Here is a 27,481-nt window from a genome sequence, read left to right on the forward strand (position 1 = left end):
TAGCTGTGTCACACATCTAAACGCTTTCCCTGGATATGAGCATTAGCAAGTCCCCTTATGAGAAAATGAAGTCTACCGATGGCCAGAAAATTAAATGGACCAGCTCAAGAAAAATAAAGGAGAATATTCTGTTGGCAAGTCTGAAACATGATTGAGCACTTATCTTTATGAGTGAGCTCATCCTAGACAAAATAACCTGTTTGAATGGCATCTTATCTACTGTTTTTAACATTCACCAGCATATTTAACAACAGTATATATACATTCTCAATGGGGGCCTTATGCCTCCCCCCACCACCCGGTTGCCACAGCACATTTAAGTGGACTGAAATCATAAAAACATTTTTATGTAGTTGGATTGGAAGAAACCAACTAAACAACTGTTTCACAGGGAAGGGGGCCCATAAACTTTGAGACAAGTCCGAAGGGGGACATAGCCAAAAAAATGTTGAGAATGATTGGCAAACAACATACACAACATTTAGTCAAGCCATTCTTGTAGACTTTCTTAATAGCACAAATAAAGCATTGGCATTTAGACCAGAAGGCTCTTGTCACCAGACATTTTGACTATATCAAAGGTATAGCTGTGGGATCTTGCACATGCACAAGTTATGTCCGTCTTTTGGTGGGATCTGTGGAATGTCTTTTAATCCCATACAGACATCCTACCTCACTCTTCGTTCAGTACATTGATGGCAGTATTGATACATGCACTCAAATTCAATAATTTTATTGCATTTATTATCAATTTCTATCTTCCTCTCCCTATCACTTAATCTCTGACCTTTCTCTTCTTATCTAGATATCTGTCTCTGTTTCAGTAGATAGGTTAGTGTCAAATACTCATTACAGGCCCACAACCATCTTGGCTCTACTCACTCCCACCCAATGTCCTCTAGAACTCCACTCCATTCTTCCAGTTCCTCCATCTCTGGTGAATTTGTTCGGATAACAAGACTTACATTTGTCTTAACTGTTGCTTCCCCTCAAATATAGTTGACACAACTTTTGATGCATCTCACCTAGTTCCTAAACTTCTACACTCAGTCTCTCCCAACCTGTCCAGAAAGAGGATAGGATTCCCCAGGTCCTCACTTCCCAGCCCACCAGCCAATCCAAACATCAGATTAGCCTTTGCAATTTCTGCTGTCTTCAACAAGAGACCACCATATCACAAATCTTCCTTCTCCTCCCTGGGGTCAGGATTGAACTCGAGTCTCTGACACCGTGAGGCATTTGCTCGACTAGCTGTGCCCAAAAATACTCTACCAAAAGATTTTTTTTTCAGAAATGTTACGATTCAAGGTATAAGGGTTAATTTAGAAAAGTGGCTAAGGGACTGGATGGGGGTCTTTTATTTTTTTATGTTCTTGGTTCAAAAGGATGAACATAAAAAGTAAAATATGTTTATTTCAAAATAAATTCTAATAGAAATTTATTAAAAACATTAATATGGAGCAAATTAACTAAGGTCAGCAACCTTGGCTGTATGGAGTAACATCATATATAACAGTGATGGGTTGTTTAAAGTTGAAGGGCCAGGTATGTAGACACCTGACCCCTCACATCAACAAGCCTGTGCTCCATGCCTGGACTTAGTGCTTGTTCCCAGTCATCTCCTGGACTGAGTTGAAGCGAGGAACAAGCCTCCCAGTACAAGGCTTAAGTAGAAAACAGCATGATCCTACTGGATGACTTTATCAAATTAGTTACTCAGCCACACAGAGAAGGAACTATTTGAGTAGGTCTAAGAGGAAAATACAACTGGCATCAGTGCCACTGGATTAATGTGCGCTAAATTGGCCCATAGTTATTACACTGCCTTTCTGTTTGGAATGTGACAGGACATGCTAGTTTTAAAGTTCCCACAGTCAAATAGCTACTGTTAATGCTTATGTGAATAATGATTATTTGATTGAAACACTGGTCCCATTGGGTTTCTATCTCAATGGTGAGATGAGAGTAAAGGAGCAGATCCACACACATTAATAAAGCAACAAGTAGTGAAATCTTCCATGAAAGAGCAGGCTGATTGCACATAACATGGCATTAGCAGCAAGACCATACATTTTTAATTCCTCAGCATTAAGTTTTCAAGAACAATAATAGAATAACCTTGAATAATTCAGAGGGCAAAATGACAGTGGTGTAACTTACAACTCACTGGCAAATTACAATTGGGCATCTAGCATGTGATTTAGACTTTCAATAACATCCAACTTCTTTCTTCTCCCCAGTAGGCAAACTTCAAAAATAGATGTAGAAACACAAAAGCTGGAGATGCTGGAATCTTGAGTGAACAAAGAATTATTGGAGGATTTTCATTCAAAAATCTTGTTATTTTCTTTATGAAGGGTGTCATCTTCCCATTCCTCCCTCCCTCTAATGTTTCTGCCTGACATGCTAAGCTCTTCCAACTCGTTTTATGCTCAGAATTTTCTTAATGGCTTTTCTTGTATAAGTAAAATAAGGATATTGAAACAAAATCTAAAGATATAGGATGATTCTATCATCAATGATGAGTAAATATTTTTATAAACTGGTCATGTACTTTTGCCTGTAATTTAACAACCTGTTCCTTTACTGCTCTGGTATTAAAACAAAATAATACTTTCTCCAAAGTGGACAATAAAGATTTTGCTTCCTGAACACTTTTGGGTGTATTTTATGAATTTTGGGTTGCTGATCATGAAAATTACATTAAAATTTTCTAGATAAAGCCTATTTTTGTGATTTCCCATCATGTATTAAGTCTACTTCAAGCATACAAAACCATGAAGTGCATGTAATTGAAAATTCATTTTTTGCATTCGTGCTTGGGACATCTTCCCTGCTGATGTTGGTGCAGTCAATGAAGAACATGGCGAAAGATTTCACCAGGACATTGTGATAATGAAAAAGCCGAATCAGGACAACTGGAATCCATCAATGCAGGGCGACTATTGTTGGACACTGACACAAGAGGCAACAAATGCTGAGTACAAATGAAAACCAGCAGCTAAATATTTTTAGGTCAGTTGAACTAAAACAATGTATCAGCATCATTAAGTGATTAAACATGCTAAATTCAATAAAAATTAGTTTAATGTTTCTCTAACTTCCTACGTGATACAGCGAATCTGAAATGATCTCTGTGTTCAGCTTGAAGTTGTCTATCATAATCCCCAATATTTTTTCCAGGAAGCAAACCTTTTGAAAAAAATTGTTGTCTAGTATAGTCAACTAAAATCACTCCCTAGTTTTTCATTTAGATGTGTGATCATACATTAAATACCAGTAACCAATAAAGTTGAGGCTCTCAAGGTTTATCATAATAATAAACCCATAGGATGAATATTGAAGAAATTGCATTTTGCTGTTTTTTTATATAATAAATAGTACAATGAAGAAAAGGGAACAAAACTGAAAATAAAATATATATTCAAACTATAAACTTGGTTCCCCCTCCACTGGGTGAAGACAGAAAAAAACATCAATTATATGTATGTATAAACCCCCACCTAACCTACTCTATTAAAATAAAAAAAACTAACCAAAAAAAAACATCTGAGTAGCTTATCCTGAGGGTTACATATATATTGCAGCTTTTGATTCAGACTGTGAATCAAAACACAAAGGTAAGACTATATCTCATCTAATTACATTAAAAACATTTACATCTAATGAAAATAAGACATAAAAGGTCGCTATGTATCTTCAAATTTCATCGATGAATCAAATATATGATATCTAATTTTTTTCTGAACTTAAACAGGACATAATATGAGAGAACCATTGAAACCCTGTTGGAGGTCTAGTTTTTCCATTTGAATAAGATGGATCTTCTAGCCAACAATGTGGAGCAGACCACACTCCACACTCCATTGCACAGGTACAGAAAAACTCCCTATGTCTCGTTCAATAACCCAAAAAAGAGCAGTTATTGGATTGGGTCGTAGCTCCATCTGAAATACAGTTGAAAGCTATTAAAAATGCGTTTTCAATAGATTTCTAAGAATGGACAAGACTAAAACATGTGTCAATGTAGCAATATCAGATTTGCATCTGTCACAAGTAGGGTTAATATTAGAAAAGATACAAGCCAGCTTATCTTTGGGCTTGTGAATATGATGCACCACTTTGATTTGGATTAAGGAACGTCGGGCACATATTGAAGATGTATTCAGTTTAAGAATTTTGACCCATAGATCCTCCGATAAGGGTCTTGCAAGTTCAAATTCTCAAGTTCTAATTTTAATATTATTGAAGTATTGGACGTAGTTTCAATAATCTATTGTTAGGAGCCCAGAGGACCCCAAAACCCAGCAGCAATAGAAATTCACCAAGAGAAATAGTTACTTAAATATAAGTTGCTTTTAATTTTCTTTAAACATAAAAACAGGATCAAACTTTAACTTATTACTATTAACTTAACTTAATCCCATTCTAAGTGCACATGTATGTAATGTGTATATGTTCAGGAAAGTTCTTTGATTCAGATTCCAATAATTCATTTCTCACTCCTCCAAGTTCACCAGTATCAAGCAATTATGCTGTGCACAGAATTTAACATTAATGAATTTTCACAAGGCTCTGGTGCTGAAAGGTAAATGGTTACTGCTCAGGAAGGTTCTTGTTGGTTTCAGAGAGAGATTTGTTGCTCATTGGACACACATAAACTGATTTCCTCCAATCAGTCACTTCAGTGTCTTGCCGAAGAAACTTGCCCCATCCTGGGTTTTCCAAATGATAACCTCTTCTTCCAGGTCACCACAGGGTGTTTCCGGAGAAACACTCTAGCCAGCCATTTCCTCTTGTAACGACTACAAGGGTTTTTCAACAGGCTGAACTCAGAACTCACAACACGTCTTCAAAATAGGGCTTTCAACAAGCCTGCCAGCTTGCCATGTTGCAGCCTCAAAAGCTACGGAAGAACTTACTTCTCTCACTCTCTCTCTCAGAGAAATCCTGTTTTTTCATTCCTCTCTATCTGCTTGTAAAAGCCAACTTCTCCCAAAGCTCCAAACCCAATTCTTGAAAGATCTTTATTAGCACTTGAGCCCAGATTTCTCCATTTGCACCTGCTTTTGAAATTCTTTCCAAAGCAGTTCCATTGTCTCTACAAAGATATGGAGCCTGAATGTCTAGCTTCAGCAATGCTCTTGCATTTTAAATGAGATGTGAAGTGGAATAATCTGTTTGTGAAGTGACCAACCCTAAACCCCCCACAATCTATCTCTTTTAAAAACATATTTATATATAATATAACCTGTAACACTATCATATATAATTCCAATTAATCCTTTCTGAGAAGGATTCTATTGGAAAATAATATCAACTAGATCTGGTGGATATACAAATGGAAAGTCCAGTAATATGGTATTTAAGAAATTTTAAATCTGTAAATATCTAAAAAAAAGAATATTTGTTAAGTCATATTTACTTGCCAGCTGTTCAAAAGACATTAAACAACCTTAAATAAATTTGCAAAATAAATAATACCTTTGATTGCATTTTCAGTCTAGTTTCAATTTAAACTTTAGCTATAAGAAAAGAAATAGAAAGAACCAAATAAACCTTGACATTTTTATGTTTTTAATCGAATGTTCAGCATGATCAATGACAGTGGGTTGCATAACCACCATTATAATACAATTCAAACTTTCAAAAACAAATGCAAAGAATAATAGAAAATAACATTGAGGAAGATTATATATTGAACAGTTGGCCATTATTCACTTGCCAGGGTGGGGCTGAAGTCTGAGACTTTCATTCACATGAGAGATCTCAATAATCACTCAGCCTTAGTAAGTTAGTCTCTAATTATCAACCTTTAACAATGGACTTATAGAGGTAGAAAAATACTAAGGTCTGTGCAAAGTCTAAGGAGTGAAATTTATCTAAAAGGGGTTTTCAAAAAGTTCACAATGTTCACATTTTGCCAGAAAAACCTGGCGAATTACATTCATAATTGCTTGCTGTCATGGTTTTTTTCATATAATTTTAAATAATTACATTAATGCTTGTTCTAAAATCCATAATATGGGAAAACTGGAAGGGCCATGTGAATGTTCATTTCAATGCAAGGGTGTTGTGGAAAATACAGATGAATTTAGAGAGTGAATTGGTGCTTTAAGCCAGAATGCTGTGGCCATTACAGAGATATGGTTAAGGGAGAGGCAGGACTGGCAGCTGGCTCAATGTTCCAGGGTTGCTGTTTCAGATGAGATAGGGATGCAAGAGATGCGGAGTTGCATTACTGACCAGGAGAATGTCACAGCTGCATTCAGAGAAGACATACCAAATTGGTCATCCACTGAGGCCATATGTGTTGAATTAGAATTAAGAAACATGCTGTCATTACGATGGGGTCATACTTACCGGGGAAGATCGAGGAACAGATGCATGGGCAGATTATGGAGACTATAATACCCACAAGGTTTTCATAGTGGGTGACTTTAATTTCCCCAATATTGACTGTGACTTTCTTAGTGCAAAAATTTAGACAGGACAGTACTTGCTTGGTGCTTCCAAGAGGGTTTCTCAAAATTGGGGTTTCAATGGGAGAGCATTTTGGGAACAGTGATCATGACTCCTTAAGAAAGTTACAAAGAGGTTAAGTTGGGGCCTCAGGGGAACACTGATTAAGGGTTAAAGGAAAAGCAAGAAACACAAAATCAGGAAAGCCGAAAGAGGCCTGAAATGTCCTTGTCAAGTAAGATCAAAGAAAATCTCAAAGCATTTCAAACATACATTAAAAACAAAAAGGTAGGTAAGATGAGGGTAGCAACTACGATTACTGTTGGGGCACTGGGTGACATTAATGGTGACACTTTGTCTGCCTTGCGGCAGGCAGAAACCAATTTTATGTAACATTAAATGTTCTGTTCATGACAATGACAATAAAGGAGGGAATTTAACCTGGAGTCAGATGAAAATGGTGAGCCACCAAGTAAGTACTTTTCTTCAGTATTCACTAAGGAAAAGATGAAAATCAGTGTGGGGTTTGCTAGTATTCTATTGCAGAGCAGTAAGCGGGATATTTCCCAAGACATGATGCGATCTATCCCAAGTTATTGAGAGAGAAGTTATTGAGAGAAGCTGCGGAGGGAATGCTGGAGCCTTGACAGCCACAGGCGACGACCCATAGGACTGGAGTAGTCAATGCTGTTCCCTTGTTGAAGAAGGGCAATAGGGATAATCCAGTAAATTATAGACCACTCAGCTTTACATCAGTAGTAGGGAAGATATTGGAGAGGATTCTTTGCGATAGAATTCACTTGAATTTAGTGAAAACAGGGACTTATTTGGTACAGTTAATATGGCTTTGTGTGGAACAGGCCATATGCAACAAACTTGATTGAAATTTTTGAGGAGGTGACAAAGATGATTGAAGAGGAAAGTGCAGTAGGTGTTGCCTATTTGCATTTTAGAGAGAAATCTGACACTCTTTAATTGGTAGGCTGATCCAGATATTAAGATACACAGAATCCATGGTGATTTTGTAGACTGGATTCAAAATTGGTTTGGCCATAGATGACAGAGGATAGTGGTAGAGTGGCATAATTTTGATTGGAGGTCTGTGGCCCAATAGTATTCAGGAAAGATCAGTGCTGGGACCTCTGTTGTTTGTGATGTATAGAGATGGTTTGGATGAAAATGCAGATGGGATGATTACTATGTTTGAAGATGACACAAAAATTGGTGGAGTTGTAAATAATGAAGATTCTTAAGGGATACAACAGGATACAGATCAACTGAAGATATGGGGCAGGAATAGTATCTGGAGTTTAATCCTGGAGGTGTTGCACCTTTGGAGGTTAAACGTAATGGGAAATAATACAGTAAATTACAGGAGTGTGGAAGGTGCCTGGAGCTTGCTGACATGGGTGGATAAAGATGCAATAGTGATATTTAAGAGGCACTTAGCAAACCTGTGAACTTGCAGGGAATGGAAGTGTGTGGATCATGTACAAACAGATGTGAGTTGCTGGATTTGGCATCATGGTTGGCATGAACATAATGGACCTGTCCTGCCTATGTCAATAAATAGAACTTGAGTAAATTTATAGTGACTTTCATCCTCGGCCATTTACTGCGATTTTTCAGGCAAATTCAGGTTTAATATATAATATTTGGAAGTACTCGTGATAGTTGAAAGAACTTGTTATTTAAACCCCACCTAAAGAATACATGTAACAGCTCAGGAGCTACAGGTCAATGCTGAGATTAAAAGCTTATCAACATAAAACCAAAGATAAAAGAGTCATGGCTCATATCTTGGATGATGATAAAAGCAATTATTATTATCCAACTCCTCTTCTGGAAGGTGAAATACATGACAGATCAAATGCTCTAAAAACATGATTTTTTTTCACATTTGTGCTGAACTTCCAATGTGTGTTGTTAGACCTCAGAAACTCTGTAATAACTTGGTATCTGTCTGTCTCTATGTGGCAAGGAGAGGCTGGTCGTGACGATTTTCAATATTTTCCCTCATAATACGAGGATTTCCACCCCCCCCCACATCGCTATTGATGTAATTTACTGGGATCATTATTTGAAGAGGGCTCACAAAATTTGTGAGGATCCCTACCTTCTAGCATCTTCTAGCTATGCCTGTTGGGAAAGAGATTAAAAAATATTAGAGCCAGAACGACCAGCCTGAGGTGATGAAGGGCTCAAGACTAAAACATTGGTTATGAATCTTTATCTTTGCTATGTGAAGTACACTGCTTGATCAGTTGAGATTCCCCAGCACTGTGATTTTACACCAGGCTGAGGAACAGCCTCTTTCCACGAGCAGTGAGACTGTTGAACGGCTAAAAAAATTTTCCTGTGATTCTACTATTTATTGATCAAATTTATTTTAATATATGAATATGGGTTCAGTGTATATGTATTGTTTGTATGTGTGTTATGTCTATATGTATGTTTTACACCGTGCAATGGAGAACACTGTTTTGTTGGGTTGTACTGGTACAATCGGATGACAAATTAACTTGAACTTAATTTCATTTAAAAAAAAACATTAAACCTGAATGCTTCAAAATATTATGAAAATCTTTCCCCCCCCGCCCCCCCCCCCCACTTATACAGGTTACTCCATGTTATGATGGAGGTTGGGAGTTGTGTTTCTAGAACCACTACTCCCATATTATGATTTTCCAAAACAAGAAGCTGTGGTACTTGCATCTATGTCAAGAAATGCAAGTTAAAAAAAAGTTCATTTATTTATTTAATACAAAAAAATTGCTGGAGAAACTCAGCAGGTGACACTGTGTTCTTTATGGCAAAGAATGTTTCAGGCCAGAGCCCTTTGTCAAGACATGAACAAAAAGCAGACAGGTGTCTGAACAAAATGGTGGGGGGAGGGGCAGGGGAGGAGGACAGGTCCACAGGTCATAGATGTATATGGTTGGAAATGCAGAAGAGAAAAAAGCTGGGAAGTGATGGGGAGAGGTGGGGCCACCCTCTGAATAAAGTGGAGAGCTGGAGGAAACAGGGATATATATATATATAGAGAGAGAGAGAGAGAGAGAGAGAGAGAGAGAGAGAGAGAGAGAGAGAGAGAGAGAGAGAGAGAGAGAGCGAGAGAGAGGGGGCCTAATAGAAAACTGGAGAAGTTAATGTTAATCACGTTTGATTGGAGAGTGCCCAAATAGACTGTTAGGTGTTGTTCCTTCAATTTATGGTGGCCTCGATTTGGCAATGCATGAAACCATGGACGAACATGTCAACATATAAAAGAAATGGTTGGCCATTGGGAGGATAGAGTGAAGGTGCTCAACCCAATGATTTCCCAGTTTGCATCCAGTCTCTCGAATGGAGAGGAAGCCACAGTGGGAGCGTCAGATGCAGTAGATGCCCTGCAGATTTTATGTATCTTTGCCACAAAGAATTGAGTTTCTCCATCACTTTTGTGTATTAAACAACAATCACAGCATCTGCAGACTTTTTTGTTTAACTCTATTCATTTATTTTTTTCATGTAAATTGTGTTTGGGGAAATTTTTATTCCATATTCCAGATTGGAAGTGATTGTGAAATCTGTAAGCACATGTTTTTTTGCATTAACTATCATAATGTGGGGCTTGTCTGTATTAACCTAAAGGAAATTACGTCTCGAGTCTTAGAAAACTGCTTCAACATCTCTTCACATACATGGGGTGTTGAAAATTAAGTTGCATAATCATACACACATTCTGGCATGAGAATCACCTTCCAATGGAAGTACTTAGTAATGAGACTCCAGACATCAGAATGTGGGACAGGCTTGATGGTGCAGCTCGATTTTTCTTGTCATTTCTGTCTATTCAATTTTGTATGCAGCAGGAAAGGTGCGGTCTTGCAGAATCCCTTCTGACACATGTACCTGACAGAACTTGTGCCGGATGCAAATGTCAGAACACACTTCTTTCCAGATCATCAACTATTGATGTGAGATATGTGTTGACTAATTAAACACTCCTGTCACATTCTTGTCTATTTTAAACTTTATGCAAAAGACTGTAACAGTACAGCAAGTGCATTCTAGAAGATACCATAGAGATTTCTCAAACTGCATGGATTCCTAAGACATCATTATTTTATATTCTGTAAAGATGTCAGCATTTAGAACAGGCAAAATAAATCACAGTATTTTAATAAATTACCCTGCACTGCAGCACTGGAGAGTCTTCAAAGTCCATTCTTCCCTTTTAAAGGAAATTAGCAGTTAAAAGACGCCGGACTGTCATTAATTTCAGGGAATCATAAGACTCTCCCTTATTTCCATACATTGCAAAACGTACATAATTTTAAATCCTTTAAGAATTATACATTAATAAAAGGCTGCAAGCTGATTTGTCTGGCAAAGGACAGAGATCTCCACATTTGGAACACTGACCAATCTCATGTGGGAGATACATATCGTACTCTACTCTTGAGAAATAAAGGGATTAAAATGTTTGACTTGGCTCAATGGTAGAAATTCCATTTACAAACCCATAGCAGAGAATTAATTGTATAATCAATATATGTATTTTGGGGCAGGACTGAAAGACTGCTGGAGAATTTTGTCTTCCAAATGAAGTTAAGCTTGGGTTCTGTCCACCTTCTCAGTTTGACGCAAGAAACCTCAAGGACCAGTTGAGAAAAAAAATATTCTTCTGGTGTTTTGGCCAACAGCTTCTCAACCTCATAAAAAGCCTTTAACTCCATCAAATGAGAAGGACAGTGAGAGGACCCTGCACAAATTTGTGTATTGCTCGTATGGTGATGAAATGTAAACAATGATCTTAACCAATCTCAATGAAGATTGAAATCAATCAAGGCTATATAACTTCTTCAACAATTCCTTCAATCTTGTTCACCTGCAATACACCTGACTTCCCTAAACCCCTCCCAATTTATATCACCAGTGTCCCACAATTATAGTTCATGGCCAAGCCCTGGAAAACAATGACCACTCTCCACATCCTGGAAGCCATCTCTTAGTGAGAACACATGTTGATAATGAAATTCACCCTTCGTCTTCAGTGTGCCAGCATTCCCTTTTTATCAAAAAGAGCCCTCAAACAGGTTCATGCTTAACTTGGCACCATGATCATTGTTCTCCTGTTAACTGTGAAACTGAAACTACAGACATGGGAAAGATATCATTAATAGCCCCTTTCACACTTTCAAGTGGCCCCACCAGGAATTAATGGTCAATCGGCCAAAAAAGAGTCTATTGTGAAAGCAACATCTTCTCAATGCTGGTGGCAGATGCCAGCATTGCAATAGGGCAAGTGTAGAATGGCCAGTTGCATTCTGGGATAGAAATAATCCAGGTTTTTGCATGAGTGCAGGAACATGAAGAAAAGATTAAAATGAAAGCATAAACTTTGCTGTGGGAAAGTCGCAGTGGGAGAGAGAGGGAGGAAATAAATAGCAATAGTGGACAATTTTTAAACAGCATGAGAAAGTTGGTAGTGCTATAGTGTACAATTTATAAAGACCATGGGAAAAAGTGATGGTGGATCTGACTTCCCAGAATGTTGTGCAGCAGAGAAACCCCACTCCATGCATGTTGTTGTGCATACGGCCCTTTCTTTGCTGCATGGCATTCTGAGAGGGCAGGTCCGCTGTAGCTTTCCCACGCTGTTTAAACTGTGCACAATAGTGCTACCAACTTTCCCATGATCTTTATAAATTTGTGCTATAGCGCCACCAACTTTCCTATACTGTTTAAAAATTGTCCTCTATTGCTATTTATTGCTAGCACTTTACCATGGTCCCTTATAAAGATTTATATAGGTTGGCACAACAACAGGGGCTGAAGGGCTCATACTGTGCTGTTCATATAGCTTAGGCATGATTAATTTTGCTCAAATTCAAGATCATAATACATTGATCAGGATTTAGGGCAGATCCACCATCGTTCGATGTGTCATGACATCACAGGTAGAAGGTAGAACAGTCCTAACCCTGGGAATGGCTCCTTGCAAGTGTGAATGCATGCAGAGTCCCAGTTAAGAGTGGCTGTGTGAACAGTAAAAACGCCATTTCTATCCTGGGTCACTGAACGGCAATTTAGTGGGATGCAAGAGCAAAAGAGGCTAATGTCTCCAACATTCTCCAAATCCCCTGCCACATAAAGCAATGTCAGCGTCCTCTCCTTGACCAAAACACTCAGCATTGATGCCTTAATTACATCCAGTTAGTTCTCTCAGGCGAGCTGCAATGCTCATATCTGACACAATATCTTGAGGTCTGCCATGGTAAGAGATTATCTCATAGGCACAAGAAAATAATTAAGGATTGTTAAAAGCACCTTGAGAAAAATGCCATATCTCAACTGGCCCATAACCACTCAAAATGGAGAAGGAGCATGCTGGATGGGCCTAAGTTCCTTGAGTTAACACCTCAGGAGCATCAAAAAGCTGAGCATAAGTGGCACCTGCCTATCCAGTCAGATTCCTCTTGCCCCACCGATGGAAAAGACTAATTCCCATATTGGCCTCATCGACCATCCATGATCTTGAGGGATTGCCTAAGAAGAATTTCACAGCCAACATTTAAAGCATGCAAAATAGTAATTTATTTCCTATATCTTTTGGGATTGTGGCAAGTAATATTACAACTTAGACCACATTTCAAAAGCACTTAATTTACAATATAGTGTTTTGGAATGCCTTGGATTATAAAAGATGCTCAAAAAATAAAAATCCTGAACATTTTCATTTTGGTATCATTTATCTGATATCAATGGAATAATATCTATTTTTCCAGAATGAATAGTTTAATGTTGTTTTATGGCAATGGAAAATGGGTACTTTATTCTGCACCTTCAATGTCCAAACATTCAATGTGGTTTCAGATGATGGCTCACCAACACCTTCTCATGGGCAATTAGAGATGAGTACAAAAAGTGCTGGACATGATGCATATGGACAGTGATGAACGTGATCAGTAAAATTAATAAAATTAAATCCTGGCTGATCTTTACCTCGACACCAGCTACCCATTTTTCCCTAGCTTTTTACATCATTGTTCAACAAAGACTTCACTTTTAAACTTTTCAAGCGATACAGCACTTAAAATGGAGAGAGTTCCAAATTTTCAACTGCCTGTGTGTGAAGTACTTCTTGATATTATGTCTGAATAAGTCAGCCCTAATTTTAAAGCTAAACTTCCGAGCTTTGGACTTTGTCACTAGAGGAAATCATTATCTATCATCCACTCTTTTAATCATCTTAAACACCTCAATTAGATTAATCTTCAAAACTCAGAGGAATATAAAACTAGGAGTATCTATATATACAATCTGCTTTTATAATTGAAATAAAAGCCATGGTACTGACTGACACCCCAGAACTGAGAGCTGAAATCCCACAAGGAAATGAATGCTAATGGTCACAAAAGCTGTAAATTTTCACTCAGATACCACTGGCACATGCATTGATCTTGTAAAATACTTTGAATACTGTGTTAATTAAAAGAAACATCTCTTACACTCAAAAAGACACTCTCAAAACAAATCTTGTTCCCTTTGTTACTATTGCTTGAAGTGCTTCCCTTGACCATCTCTCTGGAGGTAATTGCATCACAATTCAATGAAATGCTTTGTTGGTCTTTGCACTTCAATCATTTTTAATCTTTAAAAAGAAAATGTAGGGAATGAAGAATTATTTACACTGTGGTCGATATTAATACTTATATTGTTTGATAATTGGTGACCATAGCAGCAAAATATTTTGGGCAAGTAGTACTGTGAATATGAATCAACTTCTTTAGAAATATAGATATCAATCAAGGCATTAAATTAAAAAGGTGTTGAAGGCAATTTAAATTATTATTGCCTTTAAGGTAAGGTAGAACCAAAAAATGCCAATGTTCCTTGTTGTTTGAGTGATTTCATCCGGTGAATAATGACAACTGTCATCAACTAGACAAAACATCTACTCGCAACATGCAAACCGGAATGATGATTTAGGTTGGAATTCGATCTTGTGGCTTCCTGGGTGGGACCTGATATTATCTTAATGAACTCATTTGCAAAAATAACCTGAAGATACTCACATAGCTTAAACAATTTTACTCTTGCCAAGATTACTTCAACAAGTTCTATTTCCTTGTGTAAAATTATTCATGTTGATAAGTGCTTATAGCATATTGTCAATCTGACTCTTGATCAAATTTAAAAGAATTATCAACATTTGTTCTTGATGATGGATTCCAACCTGAAACATATTATCTTTCTCTCACTGATGCTGTTTGACCCACTGAGTTCGTCCAGTACACTCTTTTTTGCTGCATGAGATTATCTGATTTGATAGAGAACCAAGGGTCAAAATACAAATGTGCAAGCCACTAAGAGCAGAAACATAGATTAAAAAGCAACTTTTTTTCTTTACAATGAGATAGATGCAATTGAAACAAGGAGTGATAGGACTATATTTGCAGTATATACAATTCTGACTGCTATTCTATACAATGGATAAAGTAAGGTTCACTGTGTAATAACCTTTAGAAGGGGCAGAGAAATGTGCAGGAAATGCACAGGAGCTCCAAAAATTGTATCAGTACTGAAAACATGCATAGTGACATGTACTTTAGTTAGAGGCATTAGAGGTGATTGAATTTAAAAAAAGAGAATGGTTCTACAAGTTCATAACTTCCTGCAAATTCATAGCTCCCTGTAAAAAGCAACATAGATAGACAGGTGGTGTAAAGGGGATTTGACATACTTACCTTTGAGGACTGAAACACTGAGTATAAAAGTTGGAAAATCATGGCTCAGCTGCAGAAAATATTGATCAGGCTGCATTTGTATACAGTTCTGCTTGACACACTACAGGAAGGATATGTAGCATTGGTAAGAGGGTAAAAGAGATTCATCTGCATGTTGACTGGAATGGAGGGCTTTACCAATAAGGAGAAATTAGATATGCTGGATTAATTCTCACTAGAATGTAGGAGGCTGAGCAATAACATTATGAGAGGCACAAATAGGCAAGATACCTTTACCTTGGGATGGTGGAGTTTAAAACTAGGGGGCATAGGTTTAAGGTATGAGGAAGAAATTTAAATAAGATTTGAGGGGCAATATTTTCACGTGGAGATGATTATATGGAACAAGGAAATGGTAGCGGTACATAGACTTATGGGTTAAAAGGCAGGTGGATAAGTATCTGAGGGATACGACCTAATGCAGGCAAAATGCAGGCTAATGCATGGACAAATTGGGCCAAAAATCTTGTTTCTGTGCTAAATATAATTAGGTAAAATCTTTCAATAAGGGATAGAGACTAGAATTTAATTCTCTAGGAAAGTGAAAGCTGATGAGAGACCCAACAGATGGTTTTAACATTAGGAATACTTCCACTGGCTAAAAGAAAAGAAAATCTAGAAACAATCCACCAATGAAGATAGGTATACAGCCTCTTGGCCTTCCCTTCTTAATTATTTCACTTGGGGTTTCAGGCACATGGTTATTTCAATCAATTTGTGATCAATTAGTTACCTTATTTTACCACAAATATAAACTTTGTGAACTCCTTGATCAGATTCCATTTGCTTTCTTACTCTGGGTAACCAATTTTTAAAAACTATATCATAAATTTTTCTTTTTCTAGTGTGTTAATCTAATAAAGAAGCTGAAGACAAAAATGTAATACTTTGGATATCATTTCAAGAATCGTTTAAGTGGATACACAAAATGTATGGGTTACTATGTATGGGTTGATTAGCTGGACTGCTTGTAAAACAAATTTTCTCACTGTACCTTGGTATATATAATAAAATTAAACTCGATGTTACGACTTCCAAAATAAGAATGTGACATCTCTATATGTCCTCACAAAGAATAACTGCTCAATGAGATTCACCAAAGTAAATGAGTTGCTCCTTTATTCAACTGCTGTTTGCGAGACCTTGCTGTATGTAATCTATCACAATTTTAAATGAGTAATTACAATTTAAGTAATTTAATGATTGCGAGTTTGTCTTGCAAATTGCAAACTTCAGAGAAATCATAAAAATGAAAATTCTTTCTTCTGATCAAACCTGTCTTTATGTTCGAATCAATTACTTTGCCTTTTTCAACTATTCTATATTTATAGGAGTAAAACACCAAAGTCTGAGACACTGTGATTTAAGTAAAAGCAGAAAGCTGGAGAAACTCAGTACTTTATATAGCAGAGATAAAGATACATAACCAACGTCTCGGGCTTGAGCCCTTTATCAAGGTCTATATTTATACTTGAAAAGCCATTATCTTTTCTTTGTGCGCTAAACATAATATTATATTATATTATAAACATAATATTATATTATATTATAAACATAATATTATATTATGTATATGCTGCTGAAAGAAAAGATAATTTGATTGAGTATTTTTGCAATTTTTAATTTATATGTGCTAAATGCTGATATCTACTGATATCCTAATTTTTAAATAATTTATGTTCTTTACAATATATAAATGATGTTAGGGTATGGAAAGTGTTCAAATTTTTTCACATCCCAAGTAAAAAAGCAGAAAATGTTGTGATCACTCAGTAAGTCAGTCGGTTAGCATACTGTATATGTAGAGAGGAAAATATCAAGCTTTTCATGTTAATGACCCTTCACCAGAACCCTATTATTGTTTCTGTCTCGTTTATAACAACTCTATAAAAATAAAGCAAAGGAGCACATCTGGGAAGTTCAGAAACAACAAATAGCCAATAAAATACTTACTGAAGTTCAGTCCTCATTGTCACAGTTTTAAATAGTCAGAGGTCTGGTGTGAAGTGTCAATGGTTAGCAACTAATCTGTAGCGCATTGTCTTTTTAAGGTATCTGGGCTTATTCTGCAGAGAAATATTCTGAGATAGAAGCTAGATTAGTTATTACTACCACATCTTTCTAAAATTAAATAAAATTAAAAGTTATATAAATCTCAAAATTGCTTAAGGGCAAAAAAAAGTATATTGTTTAGGAAGAATATTAAAAAAAATGTTCAATTGTAATTCATTGAATTAATTTGTTTAAAAAAAAGCTTTCTTTATTAAATACATCTTTATTTGCAAAAAGTACTGATTAGTTTAAGTTGTATCTATTATTTTGATTATATTCAGATTGATTGGATTTGATCCAACACTTTAAGGAAAATTAATTATTTCAAATACATGAGCAGCTTTTATGCAACCAGATTGATTTGCATTCAGGAAAATTCAGCAGAAGTAATTGATGCACAAGAAAATACTGGCACCAAATGAACTCAATTTTCATTCTAAATTTCCTTAAAATCCCCAGGCACAACAATATCAAATGCAGGGGAAAATAAACAAAAGCAATGTGAAAAGGGAACATGAAGGGAGAATATTACAAGAATCAGAGGACAAAAGGATTGCTAAACTGCTTCATTGCCATCAATGCGTGTTAAAGATATCATTCAACCAAAGTAGAGTAAGATATCATATGGCATTCTGACAGTTGATGTCTTCATTTAAAATGTAAGAATTTTCATTCTAATTAGATAGAATTTACATCTTAATCACCGTCAGCTGCATTGTTACATTACTTTTTTCCTTTGGTTCAAAGGTAATGAACAAAAGTACTTTCCTCCACGCAAATTAGAATGGCAGTTTTCAATTTCCAATGATCTATTGTTAATTTCAGGTCAGTTTTATAAATTCAAAACTAAACTAATTTCTTTGCATGATTTTAAAAGATTTAGGAATGGCATTTGCAACAAAAATGTGGAACAATATAATTAAACACACACTTCCAAAGGAACATTACAAAAGCTGAAAATAAAATTTCAGGCATCTCAGAATAGGAAATAAGAACTACTGTACTTAAAATTCTTGAGATTATGAACATTTGATTTAATGTACATTTTACAATTTAATACAACTTTCATAGTTCAATTTGTAATGGTAAGCATTATCAATTGCTTCTGCAATAATAAGAATCAACAACATACTTTAACAGTTAATAAAAACTACTACAATATGTAATAAAATAATAAATAGTTTAAAAATTATCGGTCTACAGATAATGTAACTGTGCCGATAACGAAAGCAGTTCATTTTTGTTTTCAAGTACCCTTTATTACCAGAGTCTGTCTTTCCATGAATAACAAACTTGGCTGCATCTGGTCTGTACTAATTTTCTGTTGCTTTGCATTAAAAACAATCAAATATGTCAATGTATTGTCAAATCTATTAATGATCTCTTACATTCAGTGGCAAAGCAATCCAAGTTACCCTGCCAATGAACATTTGCAACATACATAGCCAATAGAATAGGTATTATTTGAATATAAAAAGCTTAATCTAAAAATGGATCTAACAATAATAATAGCAGTTTTTAAAAACATAAATTGTTTATCTCCACCATTATTCTGGTGGCATGGTTAGCACATGTTATTACAGCACTGCCAACCCAGGTTTGAATAAAGAATCTGTACATTCTCCCTGCGTCTGCATGGGTTTCCTCCCACCCTTCAAAACATATGGGGGTTGTAGGTTAATTGGGATATTTGTTATCATGCTGTATGTCTAAATTTAAAATTTTAACATTTAAAAAGTCTAAAACAATTGTGACTGCAACATATATGGATTTTATTTGGAAAGGGAATTAAATTAGTATTAAATTTGTCTCAAAGATCGTCTCTTTCAAAATTTATGCCTATTTTCAAAAAGAACTGATAATTTTGACATTCCTGGAGCTTAGTATCTTCAAATTAAATGCGCACTTGTGGACATTTGTTTAACAATTAAATGCTATAGTACAGGCTGTGGGTGCAGCATGGAATTATGCCTGGCATCACCATACATTGAAGAAATTATCCAAGTAAACATAACAAATGCATTGCACGAGACATAAAAAGAGGCTAGAAGCAGAAGTATGACAAAGAGGAGAAGTGTTGGAGTTACTGGATCACAGAAATTTTGGAGTAAACATCACTGGTCTCTTCTTGACATGATTTATATAGAACGAGCCATTCTTGGCCATTCTTAACTGTGCAAAAATCAGATTTTAAGGGACTCAAATATAGGCATCTTAAATCTTCTAAAGAAAGAGCAACTGGAGATGAGCAAATTTTAGAGCAGGCAAAGAGAGTGTTGATCCTGGAATCTAAAGCCAAACACAATTTGACATTTTGAGCTGAAACTTTTCCTAAGGGCTTCACTGAGGAAGAGTGACACCTTCAAATGCTGACCATTCTTTTATCCCCCTGTGATCCTCCAACGGATTGTGTTTGGCTAGAGACAGGACGGGGTCTGAGAGGAAAAAGTGTTTTTTTTAAAAGAAGGGCTAGTCATTGATGCTTTAATTGTCAGAATCTAAACCACATGAGGCATATAGAGTGAAAGAAAATAAAAAAGTTGCACTTGTTCAAAATAAAAAAAAAACCAGAGAAATGCAATTTTTTTTTCTTGCCAATGATAAACAACATTGGAAATTAGTAATAATTGAAATAAAATCTAATCTAACTCTAGTTTTTGTGATTCAATTTTTTCCCCCCCCTTTGTGGTAGGAGTAAATTCAACTGTTGAACTTGTTATCAAAGCCAAGACACTAACTGTAGTTCAAATTAAGTATGAAAAATGACATTTTAAGAAAAAGGAACTCTGTAAATCAGCTAAATACACAGCATACCATTTCACTTTACCATTCATTTCCAAGCCAACATCTGACAGAAACCACAAGCTAAATGAGCCATAATCAGTTAAACTGATCCTTCCCATCATTATTCTTTGTTGAAAAGGTCAATAAATGTTATATCTCAGTGCACAAAGCTGATGATAGCTTCACCATAAACATTTAAAGCCCACTATATATCATTTAACTGAACTGTCGAAGAAAAAATGGACTATCTTGCGTGAAACTGCATAATAAAATAATCAGAATTGTTAGCCAATACAATATATTTACTGTTAGATATGGATTAATGACAGCCCTGCATTAATTATGCAAGAAAAATGTGACCTTGCAGTGAAACCAAGAAAGCACCTTTGAATCTAATTAGTATAAAATACTTGATTTACAGGGCAGAAAACTGGGCATAAATTTCAACAACTGAATTGACTTTTACAAGGAATATGCAGTATCATGCAGTGAAATACTTGTAAACTTAGAAATGTCCACTGTTTTTAATAGGCTGACAGAACAAATTTTACCGTAACATTGATATAGCGTTCCAACCAAAGCTGATGAGAATTCTAACTTAATATATTTCCAACACACAAACAGACCCATTTCTGCACTGTTTTCAACTAGATACAAAATATATTTATCTGTAAGTGTTCAGAAATGTCCTCAGTTGTTGCATTCTTCTTAGTGATACAACACAAAAGAAAAAAAGGTTGATTGCATATTTTTTTCAGCAAGAAGCTCTTTTATTGACTCCTGACAATCCATAAACCCCTCACAATATTGCAATGAAACTTAGATTGATCTCAGGGTTCTTTTAGAATATCTCCCTGATTCAAACTGCTTAAAGGTCCTTAAAAGTGAAGAAGGCCAATTAGCAGCTCAATGTCACAACCCAAGATTCCTGACTGCTATTAAACAGCAGGGTTCTCCTACTTATTAAAAATTACTTAGCTTCCACTTTTCCTCTTATAAAACGTGGAACAGCACAGCACCAAAACGGGCCCTTCGACCCTTGTGTCTGCACCCAAGTTAAACTAAAAAATCTGCTGCATGGACATGATACATGTCCTTCTCTTTCCTACAGTTTAACATGAAGGCAATGTTGAAATAAAATTGATATTGAACTAAAAGTTAAATTACATTTCACTTAGCATCTTCATAATGGTCCAGAGTTTATTTCTGCAGTAGTAGTTTTGTAAACTTATGATAACTTGAGCATGTTGAAAATATATTTGATATGATACACTTGTATGAGGCTAAAGCCCCTGAATCTCTGAGACAGGGAAGGGACCCACCATGATGACAATGCAGCAATTGTGCAGAGATGGAATTTAGGTGAGAATAGGATCAAGCCTGGGAGCAATGCTTGCAGTGATCAAACAACCTTCTCATGAACTCTATCCTTTGTCACTTTGGTTAGGTTGTAGAGGATTGTGAGAATCAATAAATAAGCAGAAATTGAAATAAGCAGTCTTAAATGTTCAGTCCCAATGCATCATGGCTTTGAGTTGCTGCAGTGAACATTTATCAGCACGTGCATCTTGGCTGCTGTGTGTGCTGCCCTACAACAATTCATGAGGGCCACATCAACATCTCCCAACACCTCCATATATCCCTCCAACTCACACAATATCCTGACTTCAAAATACTGTATATTACTGTTTATAACATCATAACCAAGAGCAATGGAGGAGTTCAAGAATGCAATTCACTACATTGGGAACAACCACGAAGGGGCATGGTGACAAGTAATAAAACCAGACAATTTTGGGAACATCAGCATGTGTAATTTACCAAAATTCTTGAGACTCTGGGCAGGTCCTGGTGATTTGGAAGACAGCAAATGCATCTGCATTGTTTAAGAAATAAGGTAGACAAAAAGCAGGTTACTATAGGCCAGTTAGCTTAATGTCCCGAGTTGAGAAACTACTTGAAGCTATTATTAAGGAAGAAATAGCAAGACACCTGGATAGAAATTGTTCCATCAGGCTGTCTGAAGAGATATAGATAGGTTAATTTCGCATCTACTGAATACATTTGGGAAAAAAAACCTTTGATAAGGAAGGAATTATTTAAAAAAAATACTTGTTTCTTAAAATAAATGTAGAAACTGTACTGCAAATGACTGGATTTGGTGGTTGAAATGAAATGCATTTTTTGACACATCCTAAATGATAAGGTTGATCGGACTAGAGTAGAAAAACTAAAATCTAGTCACTTCCTCAACAAAAGGACATAGATGGAACACGAATAAGTCTTAACATCAACAATCACAATACATTCCCAATCAGACTGAATGAAGGCATTTATTACACTCATTACAAACACTGTACACAGGTGGCTGACTCAAAATGTCAAATTTTGTACTAAGCATCCAATGAATGACTTTGAAATAATCAGTCCCCAAACAATAGTAATTATACAAGAACTCAAGGTCAAATCCCATGCTATTCACACAACAGTGAGTTTGTAAAAGATGAGGTAATTCAGGATTTGTGCATTTTATTATATACATTGTTATTTATTTTTAGCTTTTTTTCCCAACTATAACTAATTGAAACCCTACTTTTATAAATTTTAAAAATGACCAAAACATATTGAAAGTTAAATATGGCAGTATAAATTTGACTTTGATTCTCTGCATTGAATAGTGCCGACTGTCTTTTTCAATATTCAGCTGCACTGAACATGAGAGAATTAAAATGTCTAAATTGATACACTTGTACCCTTTTAGAAATTGCCCCTTAAAAAGTTTCTTCTCCATTTGAGTTCAAGAAAAGCTCACTGATTTTGTGGGCTGCATGACTGTGTATTGTGGTATGTGTGGGTGTGATATCCTTGGTGTATGATGAGCAAACAGCACCAAAAATAGTTCTTTTCAAAACTTCTGACTTGCAAAATTCAAATCATCAATATTCTTTGGCTTGGCTTTGCGGACGAAGATTTATGGAGGGGTAAAAGTCCACGTCAGCTGCAGGCTCATTTGTGGCTGACAAGTCCGATGCGGGAAAGGCAGACACGGTTGCGGCGGTTGCAGGGGAAAATTGGTTGGTTGGGGTTGGGTGTTGGGTTTTTCCTCCTTTGTCTTTTGTCAGTGAGGTGGGCGCTGTGGTCTTCTTCAAAGGAGGTTGCTGCCTGCCGAACTGTGAGGCGCCAAGATGCACAGTTTGAGGCGATATCAGCCCACTGGTGGTGGTCAATGTGGTAGGCACCAAGAGATTTATTTAGGCAGTCCTTGTACGTCTTCTTTGGTGCACCTCTGACACGATGGCCAGTGGAGAGCTCGCCATATAACACGATCTTGGGAAGGCGATGGTCCTCCATTCTGGAGACGTGACCTACCCAGCGCAGTTGGATCTTCAACAGCGTGGATTCGATGCTGTTGGCCTCTGCCATCTCGAGTACTTCGATGTTAGGGATGAAGTCGCACCAATGAATGTTGAGGATGGAGCGGAGACAACGCTGGTGGAAGTGTTCTAAGAGCCGTAGGTGATGCTGGTAGAGGACCCATGATTCGGAGCCGAACAGGAGTGTTGGTATGATTACGGCTCTATATACGCTTATCTTTGTGAGGTTTTTCAGTTGGTTGTTTTTCCAGACTCTTTTGTGTAGTCTTCCAAAGGCGCTATTTGCCTTGGCGAGTCTGTTGTCTATCTTGTTGTCGATCCTTGCATCTGATGAAATGGTGCAGCTGAGATAGGTAAACTGGTTGACCGTTTTGAGTTTTGTGTGCCTGATGGAGATGTGGGGGGGGGGGGGGGGCTGGTAGTCATGGTGGGGAGCTGGCTGATGGAGGACCTCAGTTTTCTTGAGGTACAAATATGACTGCATATGCATACTTTGAGAGATACATTGCCAGGGCCTGCCATATATTGCATCAAATATATGAACTGCAGTTTGTAAAACCTGGTAAAATGCTAAGGGTTGTGAATCCAACTCAGGCCATCACACATACCTCCCCGCTTCCATCAAGTCCATCAATACCTCCCATTGCTTTGGATATCAAATGGGAACTTATGGGTGTGAAAGGTTATGGGGAGAAGGGAGGAAAATCAGATTGAAAGATAAAGAACATCAACTATGATGTGAATGGCAGAGCAGATTTGATGGGCTGAATGGCCAACATATTAAAACAGTCATCTGACCCAGGGCACTCTCCCTTCATTCCTTTCCTGTCACAAATGATATTCATGAGTATGAGATCATTCATCACAGCTTCCACCCTGCTGTTATCAGACTCCTAAATGAAACTAGCAATAGTAGAATTATATTGACATAGCTCTATAGCAACTGATCATTCTCTGTAACTTTGCACTTTTGTACTGTTTTTACTATGAATGAGATTTCTATGACTAATCACAAAATTAACTCTATCACTACAGTTATGAGCAGAACAAAAATTATAAAGATTGGTGATTTGATGATTGAATTATTTTGGTTATTTTAAATATCCTTGACTCTTTCTTTTGTAATAACATTTATTCAACTGATCTTTTAATTGAAAAGAAGACATTCAGTAGATCCAGGAAAATCAGTGGGAGCAAAACAGATATAACATTTCAAGGTAATGAAATTTCAGCAGAATACACCATGAAAGATAATCAGCCTACAATGTTAACTTTACTTATCTGAACAGAACACTTTAACGACATCACTTTTTTCCAGCTTCTGGAGTTTAAGATGGTACAGTCCATATTTTTCAGCAAGAGTAAATACACTATACTATTCGTTCCCTGCAAAAATTTACTGGCTAACTTTGTTCTGCATAAGTTTATCATCAACAATCATCATGGCCGAACATTTGGTGCTATTCGAATGTGAGTGGAAGAATTACTTTCAATAAGATAAGGAAGGAAAATTTATAGATATCCATTTCAAAAGGTTAACTTTGTGTGGCAATATAATGATATGGTAACATCAATGATCCCTATCATTGAGCCCACTTTCAAAATGCCACAGGGTACTGTAGTTTATAATTTTGCATGGTGTCTCTGCAATCTGACTACAATTAGATAACTGGATACTTTCCTCAATAATCTTTATGGCTCAATGGACTTGAGACATTGCTCGTTGGTGACACGGTCAATGGTGAGAAACAGGAGTAAATATTCTTGTATTCTCTGAACAAATTAGCCAGAAACATTCAGCATGATTACATCCTTCCTTTCTTGAACAGCCCCTAGTGATGATATGTATGACATGCTGTAATCTGCAGTGAACACTTCTGTCTTGACAAAACTGGATCTTTATTAATACAAAGTTAGTACAATGCATTGCATTTGTTATAGAAACACTTTTTTGTAATGAGATTAGATCCCTTCTAAAGTTAATACTGTATATATTTGGAAGAAAATGGAGCATTTCAATTTACGTTACAGATGACTAAAGTAAAGTGATCATGATCTTCAGATAAGTTGATGAAATTAAGAAAAATGTGAACTCTTATTTAGAGTATTATACATAATTTTTAACACATGCAAAGTGGTGACTTCAAGTCAATTTTAATAGCAATGATAAACAAGAGGGCATAGGTTTAAAGTGACAAGAATTTTTAAAGGAGATCTGAGAATTAAGTATTTATCAGAGTGGTTGATATGAGAAAACATGCATTTAAGGTGAAGGGGAGGAAGCTTACAGGTGTGCGGGCCAAATTTTTAAAGCAGTGAACGGTAGGTTGAATGGTAGAAAAAACAAACAAATGCTAGAGAAACTCAGCAGGTCAAACAGTGCCTTTATGTGCAAAGGTAAAGATACATTACCAATGTTTCAGGCTTGAGTCCTTCATCAAGGCGTGGGAGATGTCTGAACAAAAAGGGGGAAGGGGGGAGGGGGTGGTGAAGGTGGGAGATGATAGGTGGAGGGGGAGGGGGAAAACACCGCAGGGGGAAAGGAGGAGTGTAGGCTAGGTGGAGAGAGAAAGGAAGTAGGAACTGGAATAACTAGTAAAAGGGGGGTTGGGAAGGGGGAAAAAAGCAAGCTGATTAGTGGAATGCAGTGAACTCAATGTTCACACCCTGGGGTTGGCGAGTGCCCAGACAAAAAATGAGGTGTTGTTCCTCCAATCTGTGGGTGGTCAGAGTGGGGAAATGTGAAAGGCCATGCACAGAGGTGAGCTTGAGAGTGTGACTCAGAATTGAAAAGGTTGGCTACAGGGAGGTCGCTTTTGTTTCGGATGGAGAGGAAGTGCTGGGAGAAGCGATCTCCTAATCTGCGACCAGTCTCTCCAATGTAGAGAAGGCCACAGAGGGTGCACTGGATGCAGTAAATTAGTTCTTTGGAGGTACAGGTGAAGTGTTGCTTCACCTGAAAGGTCTGTTTGGGATCTTGGACTGTGGTGAGAGAGGAGATGTGGGTACAGGTATTACACCTCCTACAACCACAGTGGAAGGTGCCAGAGGGACGATGGGTGGGGAGGGAAGAGTACACAAGGGAGTCATGGAGGGAGCGGTCCCTACAGAAGTCTGAGAGGGGAGGAGAAGGAAAAATGTGTCTGGTGGTGGGGTCCTGTAGTAAGTGCTGGAAATTCCGGCGGATAATGTGTTGGATGTGGAGACTGGTGGGGTGGTCGGCGAGGACGAGGGGAATACTGTGTTTATTGTTTCTGGGGGCAGGGGGGCTAGGGCAGATGAGCATGGAATGGAGGAGATGTGGGTGTGGGCCGGTTAATAGTGGTGGAGGGGAAGCCATGTTTGTGGAAGAAGACTCTGGACTGGAAGACCTTATCTTGGGAGCAAATGTGGCGGAGATGGAGAAATTTAAAGAAGGGGATGGAGTCCTTGCAGGGGACAGGGTGTGAGGATGTGTGTAGTCCAGGTAATTGTGGGATCTAGAGGGTTTGTAATAAATGCCAGTGGAGAGACTGTCTCCTGAGATGGAGACAGAGAGATCCAGAAAAGGGAGAGTGTGATCAGAGATGGACCACGTGAGTTTGAGGTCAAGGTGGAAATTGGCCACGAAATTGATGAAATTGACGAGCTCATCGCGGGTACATGAGGCTGCCCAGATGTAGTCGTCGATGGTCTGGAGGAAGAGTTGGAGGGGGGTCCTTACCTGTGTAGGCTTGGAACATGTTTTGCTCCACAAACAGGCAGGCGTAGCTGGGACCTATGCGGATACCCATGGGTACCCCTTTAATTTGGAGGTAATGGATGAGTTAAAGGAAAAATTGTTAAGGGTGAGGACAAGTTGTTAAGGGTGGTGGAGGAAGGTGACTGCTCAGATCTGAGGTCCAGGAAAAAGCCAAGTGGAATGGGCTTACTTAAGGTGGTATATGAGTGGAAAGAAAAAGGGTTGAGAACCACTGATCTAGAACATGCTGCAGAAACTGGTGGTCTGCAGCAGTCCAGAGTCTGGTGTGAGTCCTTTGGCTGCAGTTGCACCAG

General features: G+C 37.3%; 1 protein-coding gene across 7 annotated transcripts in view; it reads right to left on the bottom strand.

Annotated features, from left to right (window-relative positions):
- elp4 (elongator acetyltransferase complex subunit 4) overlaps positions 1-27,481 on the bottom strand; it is a 261,465-nt gene that overhangs the window by 60,498 nt on the left and 173,486 nt on the right. Inside the window, exons 10-11 of one of the 7 annotated variants that reach the window (XM_069902851.1) lie at positions 10,637-10,678; positions 8,581-8,601 (exon numbers count right to left, since the gene is read on the bottom strand). The exons of the other annotated variants lie outside the window; for them this stretch is intronic. Of the exons in view, the coding sequence (XP_069758952.1) occupies positions 8,596-8,601; positions 10,637-10,678 (48 nt within the window). The 3' untranslated portion in view covers positions 8,581-8,595. Of the gene's footprint in view, positions 1-8,580; positions 8,602-10,636; positions 10,679-27,481 lie in introns of those variants that run through there. 7 annotated transcript variants of the gene reach the window in all.

Source organism: Narcine bancroftii, chromosome 1 (assembly GCF_036971445.1).
Source record: "Narcine bancroftii isolate sNarBan1 chromosome 1, sNarBan1.hap1, whole genome shotgun sequence".
Taxonomy (NCBI): domain Eukaryota; kingdom Metazoa; phylum Chordata; class Chondrichthyes; order Torpediniformes; family Narcinidae; genus Narcine; species Narcine bancroftii.